At 34.9% G+C, this 7,841-nt stretch overlaps 1 protein-coding gene and 1 non-coding gene across 2 annotated transcripts; both read left to right on the top strand.

Annotated features, from left to right (window-relative positions):
* Positions 1-418: 418 nt before the first annotated feature.
* Positions 419-524, top strand: LOC121211957 (small nucleolar RNA R71). The gene has a single exon (XR_005907172.1). It is a non-coding gene; the product is annotated as a small nucleolar RNA R71 (small nucleolar RNA).
* Positions 525-6,137: 5,613 nt separating this feature from the next.
* On the top strand, positions 6,138-6,777 carry LOC107904778 (protein M7). The gene is made up of 2 exons (XM_016831269.2): positions 6,138-6,486; positions 6,607-6,777. The coding sequence occupies exons 1-2, from the start codon at positions 6,180-6,182 to the stop codon at positions 6,621-6,623; spliced, it is 324 nt and encodes a 107-aa protein (XP_016686758.1). The 5' UTR covers positions 6,138-6,179; the 3' UTR covers positions 6,624-6,777.
* Positions 6,778-7,841: the final 1,064 nt, after the last annotated feature.

Here is a 7,841-nt window from a genome sequence, read left to right as displayed (position 1 = left end):
TTCGACCCACTCCCGTGTTGCTCGGGCATGTTAGTGCACACGGCCGTGCCTCGCTTCGTTCGCTTCTCCCACGCCCGTGTACATAGGTCCACTCCTGTTTTAACTTGACAGGCTCACCCACGGACACGCCCATGCTAGTTTGACAGGTTCGCCTACCGTTTCGAGGCATGGGCATGTCGAATGCCCGTGTTGTTTTGGTAGGTTCGCCCACGGCCATGTCGCACAGCCGTGGAAACTTTTTGTTGGCTTTGTCCTCATGACTTGCCACTGATAGTTATTCAGTGACATCTCCTCTATAAATTCATAGGCATCTTCAGGTGTCTTATTATTGATGGTTCCGCTAGCAGCTGCGTCAACCATTTGTTGAGTCGAAGGATTCAGGCCATTATGAAAGGTTTGAACCTGTAGCCAAAGCGGTAACCCGTGGTGAGGGCATCTTCTTAAGAGGCCCTTGTATCTCTCGCATGCATCGTAGAGTGTTTCTAAATCCATCTGCACAAAGGAAGAAATATCATTGCGTAATTTTATCCGTTTTAGCCGGCGAAAAATATTTTAAAAAAACTTTTCGATCATTTGTTCCCAAGTAGTGATTGACCCCTGTGGCAACGAGTTCAACCACTGTTTAGCTTTGTTTCTCAATGAAAAAGGGAATAACCGAAGACAAATTGCGTCATTAGAAATGCCATTAATTTTAAATGTATCACATAGTTCCAAAAAGTTTTCCAAGTAAGCGTTGGGATCCTCGTCCTACAAACCATCAAACTGAACAAACTGTTGTATCATTTGAATTATGTTAGGTTTCAGTTCAAAAGTATTTGTGGCTATAGCAGGTCTAACTATGCTCGATTTAGTTCCTGTTAAAGAAGGTTTAGCATAATCATACATGGTGTGCGAGCAGGATTCTGATTAACAGCAATTGCAGGAGGTAGCGAATTTTCTTGGTTTTCAGCTATCTCCTCGGATGTGGTTGAAGTATCGTCCTCTTGCTTGTCCTCTGTGTATCTTAGGCTTCGCCTTATTTCTCTCTGGTTTCTGCAAACTGTGTGCTCAATCTCACTGTCAAAAAGTATTGGTCCTGACAGGTTTCTTCTGGTTATAAACTAGAAAAACCTGTCAGAAGGAAATAAGAGAAAAATTAGAAAGGAAAATAAAAATTTAAATTGCAATAAAAGTAAAGTGGCTCAAGTAATAAAAATTGAGTTTTCCTAATATCCTAGTTCCCCGGCAATAGTGCCAAAAACTTGATGTGTGATATTTGTAACTGGTTTTAAAGATTTATAAATGAAATGTTCTTGAGACTAACTTATTATCACGATTAAGGGAAGTGTACCTATCGAACAGTAGTATAGTTCAGCAAGACCGGATTGTCGAACCCAAAGGAGCTACGAGTACTAGTATTTACTTCCTTTTTATTATCTAGCCTAAAATTTAAGAGGTTTGGTTGTCTAAACTAATTACTAACTAAGAATGCACAGAAAGAAAAACTTAGGAAAATACTTTTGGGAAAATTCGATTGATTGAGACAAACCTAAGGACGAATCCACCTAGACTTCACTTGTTATTTGACTCTAAATCAGACGATTTATTCATTTGACTTGATCCGTAGAAATCCCTAAGTTATATTATTATCTCTCATGAGACTAATAACACCTAACCCTAGGTTGAATAATTGAAATCTCTTTCTAATTAACACCCTAGAATTGCATTAACTCGATCTATGGATTCCCTTATTAGGTTTTACCCTAATCCGGTAAAATCTTGTCACCCTATCTCTAGGCGCGCCAATCAACTCCACTCAATTATGACAAATTTACTCTTAGATAGGGTCTATTCCTCCTCTGAATAAGACCTTAACTTGAATCAATATCCTGGAATATCAAAACAAGAATTAAGAACACATAATTAAGAACAAGTCAAATATTTATCATATAATTCAGATAATAATAACAAGATTTGTCTGAGGTTTCATTCCCCTTAGGTATTTAGGGGTTTAGTTCATACTTATGAAAGAAAACATCTCAAAAGCATAAAGATAACAAAACATAAGAAAACTCAAAACTCCTGAAGGAACTTGAAAGGAAATCTTCAGTCTTGATGATGAATCCGGCTCTTGAGATGGATCAATTGGCTTTCCTTGAGTAATTCCTTGCTTTCTACTCTACATCCCCCTTCCTAAGTGCCTCCTCAAGTGTTTAAATAGGTTTTGGAATGCCTAAGAGCCCTCAAAATTGGCCTTTTCCGAATTGGACTAAACTTGGGTTCGGCAGGGACACGCCCGTGTGACACGCCTATGTGCGATTACTGAAGGCCGTAGTCAAGGCTGTTAAATGGGCACGGGCATGTGATCCACCCATGTAAGTCGTGCTTCGATCCTGCCAAATTGGCACGGCTGTGTGACACTACCATGTAAGGAAGTCCAAGCCGTGTTGTTTTCCCATGTAGGTCAATTTTCTCCATTTTCGGCCCGTTTCTTGCTCTTTTTACTCTCATATGCTCTCCTAAGTATAAAACATGAAATTAAAGGATTAGGAGCATCGAAGTCACCAAATCTAAGGAGAAACCATCCATAAATGCAATGGGGTAAAAATATGTATAAATTACTGTTTATCACCTACACAGAAACAATGAACACATCGACAGATAGCCAGACAGAAACAGACTGTACACACCCAGCTAACCAAGTTCAAAATCAGATATCTTGCATAATAGTCACAAATAACACATAAGCCGAACCCAGATCAGAGTCTTAACTATCATCACTAAAGCCTAGCCAATTGTTGACACACCCAGACATGTTTTTAGATAAAAAAGATACACAGAACTAAAATTAGTGACTTAGGGCCACAAGATTGTGTGTTCTAGCCGTGTGGGGGTCAACACGCCAATGTGGGAGGATGTACATGGCCGTGTGGCTAAGGCACATGCCCATGTGAGCTAGGGACATGGTTCTTTGAATAGGCCATGTAACTTTTTGTACAATTGCACTAAATTATGGTTCACGACAGACATGACCATATGAGGGTCTCCCATGCCATTGTGTCCACCAGACACGACCATGTGTCCAAAACACACGCCCGTCTGGCACCAAATTATTAAAACCCTAATTCCCAAACGCACATACTCGTGTGCCCAAGCGACATAACCTTGTAAGAATCGACTAATTTCCTAAAATCATCCACACGGCCGTGTGGTACTCAAATTAGCATGAAAACCCTAAATCCCAATTGCACTAAGCCGTGTGAATCACCTATGTGGGAACACATCCCCATGTGGCCAGCTGTGTGGTCAGAAAACCATACAAAAATTGACTGAAAGTCTCATTTTTTGATCACTAAAATGGCCCCTAATCAAAGTGTTTCAGAAACAAACCACAACATAGTAAATTATAGGTAATTAAAATGACAAAACTCCCAATTGCTCAATTATCGAAGCATGGAAAAAGACTGTCGAATTCCACAACAAAGTGGTACAAATTACACAGTTCAGAACACACACCTAAACACATGATTTAAGAATTCCCAAATACAACCGGTGCCTCAAGTCCACCAATTCCGAATACCAATTCAAAAACCTCAACAAACGTGATTGCGCACAAACAATAGTAGTTAAAGATTCAGTACCAAATTTATGAAGTGACGATGTTGAAACCATACAAAGAACAAACTCCCAATAACAAAAACCCCTTAAAAATATTTTAGATTTAAAATCTCAAATTTTGACAAAATAGAAATTGGACGAGGAAGCCAGGGAAAACGTGACTGAAAAACTAAGGAAAAGAACATGCCAAAAAACTTTCTTTCTTTCTTTCTCTTTTTTTTAAATAAAAATAAAAATAACTAAAAATAAAATAAAAAATAATTAAAACAAAAAATGAAAATAAATATTTGAACTTTTAAAACAACACAAAGCTAAATAAAAAATAATCCCTTAAAACACACCTGAGGACTCAAACCTGAGACCCCTAGTTAAACTCTTACACAACCAACCACTAGACTAACAGACCCATTCTGACATTAAAACACAACAAAAAACCCAATTGTCTGATCTAGCCACTAGCCCTACCTATAAATCTCAAAATTTCTAACCTCAAAATCCGAGGTGTTATAGTCATTATTTTACACAAACTTGAATTCAAGAGAAAGTTGTAGAGAGACAATTCTTTTGAGAAATTTGTTTCAGAAGATTTCTAGAGATATTTTTCTTATTTACAACTTGACCTAGAAGTTTAGAGAAATTGTAAAATTGCACCACTAGTAATTATGTGGAAAATTTTCTGATTCGAAGCGAACCCACATTTAGCATACGTGAGCTTGAGGATCGTGGAGAAGACTACTCGATCGAAGTGTTCATCCTAAATGAATCGAAAATGTACAATTTTGATTGAATGTATATTACTTTAGATACTATAACCAATTTCTTATTTTTAGAAAAAAAATTAAAACTCTAGTTTTTCCCAAACTTATTTTCCGTTGTGTTTTTCAAATCTATTTTTCCAACAACTTTATCATCTTGCATCAGTACAGAACCCAAATCATTCAATGAGGCATCACTGAAAACAAAAAAAATTATTTCCCTAACTCAGGCAAAGTCAGGATTGATGCTTCTGTCAACATAGCTTCCAACTTCTCAAACTGTCTTGACACTGACTATCCCACACAAATGACACATTTTTATGCAAGAGCTTTGTCATAAACAAAGCTATTTTGGAAAACTCATTCATGAATCTCCTGTAATAACTGACCAAGTCAAGGAAGTTTTGAATATCCGATATATTTTTCGACGCTTTCCACTGAAGAATAATTTCAATCTTTTCAGGTCAAACCAAATTCCCTTGGCTGAGATAACGCGCCCTAGAAATACCACTTCAAGTAATCAGAACTCACACTTACTGAGCTTCCCAAAAAGTTCTTTTTCACCCAACACTTATAATACTATACTCAAATGATTATCATGCTCAGCCTCTGATCTCGAATATATCAAGATATCATCAATAAAGAAATCATGAATTGATCTAGATAGGGCTGGAAAATGCTATTAATGAGATCCATGAATGTCGAAGGTGTATTCGTCAGCTCGAATGGCATCACAAGAAATTCATGGTGACCATATCGCGTACACATTGTTTTTGGTACGTCACTATCCTTCACTTTTAAATTATAATATTCCGATCTCAAATTAATTTTGGAGAAGACTGATGCAGATTTCAACTGATCAAATAAATCACCGATACGCAGCAATGAATGCGAACTAGTAGTCCCTGGTCTTTTCCCAAAGGTTCGGGAGGGCTTGGTCTTTTTATCTAGGCCCATGACCTTTTCAACCATTTTTGCACATTCAATCAGATCGACAAATTCTTTTAGCTTGTGTGATACTAACTAAACTTTAATTTCATTATGCAAACCCAGAGGAATTGTTTACAACTCTCCTCAGACGGAATCAATTCCAAATATAAATAAGAATAATTAAAAAAATAAGTATTTGGGCTACGATCTTTCTTATGTACAGATGTATCAGCTGTACAATTGACATCGATGATAAAAGTAAAACAGCCTCGATACAAGTTTGGCTTTAATGTTTTTCATTTATGGTTGTGAGGTTATGGTAAGGGACGATCAACATCTAACTCTTAAGGCTCTAATTCTAATTATGAAACACTATGATTAGCTTGTGAAATTGTCTAACATCCAGCAAATTGTTGATAAATAAAACAGGTAGTTTCTAAAGTTTTAGAAACTTGAGGAAAGCCACGTCCTGCTTTAGCACGGATTTCTGATGCCGCAAAATTGATCATGACAGGTACGGTGGTATGCCTAAGACTAAGATGATAATAGTTTATTAATATAATCCATCTCTTTTGATACGCTTTAGTTCTCAGTTACCAATATCAGTAAATGCTAAATACTAAATACTCAATGTACAAGTTAATAAGGTCATGAAAGTTTGGTTTACTAACTGTTACTTTTACTGAGGAAATTTAAGTTGGTTTCTCCATAGAAATCGGATCAAAAAGCAGAAAGAGCATAGAGATGACGGCATGAAATGCGTGATCTATGGTTAGGATAGATGTGCCTAATGGCATGACATGAGTGTCATTCACACACACACACGCACACATAAATGTCTGCTGTGCTACAGTACAATTTCCTTGCAAGAGGAAGGGAGAGCATTTGAGGTCAAATATGAAGTTTTTTGGTCCCAAGGCTCTGCCAGTTTTTCTTTTTGGGTTGGTCCTAACAGGTTTTGTGGATAAAGGCGAGGGCAATGCTTGTAGCAGAACATTCTTCACAGCACTCGTGCAGTTAATACCCTGCAGAGCAGCAGTTGCTCCCTTTAGCCCCATTCCACCAAGTGAGACCTGCTGCAATGCCATCAAAGCTCTGGGGCAACCCTGCCTGTGCGTTATTGTAAATGGCCCTCCTATATCTGGTGTCGATCGGAACATGGCCCTGCAGCTGCCTGAGAAATGCACTGCAAACTTTGAACCATGTATTCTCTCTTCCCCTGTATACTACTAATACATATGTACACACTTGAAGGAAATTATTGTTCGTATTTATTTTTTCCTTATTTCAACAAATTCTCCTTGGACATTTTTTTTTGATGCAGGTGATATAATGAAGTAGTTGCATGCGAGATTTTAAGAATAAGTGTGTGGAGAGCTCATGAGAACCTTTCCCAATTAGTTCTACTGGTAGATTACCCAAAATAAAAGGATATATGAACGTTACTTTTAGAAAGTATATTTATATTATAAGCATGTCAGCATGGTCTGTGGAACTTTGTTCTTTGTTTTTGTTTCCTTTCTAAATAGATTGTTTAGTTGGTTGATTATTAAAGCTTAGTAGGAGTTAATTATTTTAATTTTTCAAAATAAAGTAAAAAGAATAAAAAGTTTAATTGATGACGAATTTGTTCATAAGAAGCGGTACTTTATATGGATTTAAAATTAAATTGGAGAATATACGAATTTTTCAATAAAAATAACTTTTTTAATATTTTATAGTCAGTAAAATAAGCTCTTGAATCTTTTTTTTAAAAAATTAATTAATTCTCTTTAAATTTTTTGTTACTAATTAAGTCCTTAAATTGATAGGTTGGACCAATGAGACTATTTGAGAAGCGTTTACTGTTAGAAACTAATGACAACACTGACATGACTGTTAACAGACGTCCTGTCAGCCAATAATAACTATCATAACGTTTCAAGTTAGCATTAATTATTGACGTGGTCAGAAAAAATTAAAAATTCTCTTAAAAATAAGTACACCAATGAACCTTGACAAACGGTTGTTCAAATTCATTTGAATTTAGATAAAAATTATTTTAAATTATTTTAAAAATAAGTATATCAATGAACTTGAAGAAATGATTGTTGAAGTTCATTTGAATTTGGATACCATTTATTTAGATTCATTCTAGAAATATAAAAGAACATAAAATAATTAGAAAAAAATTATTTGAATTATTAAAATTTATAAAATTTAATTAAAAACATAAAATTTTATAAATTTACAAAAATAATTCATTAAAATCATAAAAAATATAAAAAATATTTATAAATTTATTATAAATTAATTAAAATAATAAAAATTAGAAAAAAACATATTTTTCAAATTTTGATTGAATTATTTGACTAATATAACTTGCACAAAAGGAAAAAGTATAACAAAAAATTGTTAATCTTAACTTTATGATATAATTTGTTAATGTTATTTTTTTATTTAAAATATAAAAATACTAAATTATTTTTTATAAATTTTATTAGTTTAATGATTTTAATTAATTTATAATAATTTTAATGATTTTTTATAATTTTTATAATTCTAGAATGAATCTGGACA

The sequence above is a fragment of the Gossypium hirsutum genome, chromosome A12, assembly GCF_007990345.1.
Source record: "Gossypium hirsutum isolate 1008001.06 chromosome A12, Gossypium_hirsutum_v2.1, whole genome shotgun sequence".
Lineage (NCBI taxonomy): Eukaryota > Viridiplantae > Streptophyta > Magnoliopsida > Malvales > Malvaceae > Gossypium > Gossypium hirsutum.
The sequence above is the reverse complement of the archived record's forward strand: the minus strand, read 5'-3'. Positions and strand labels throughout refer to the sequence as shown.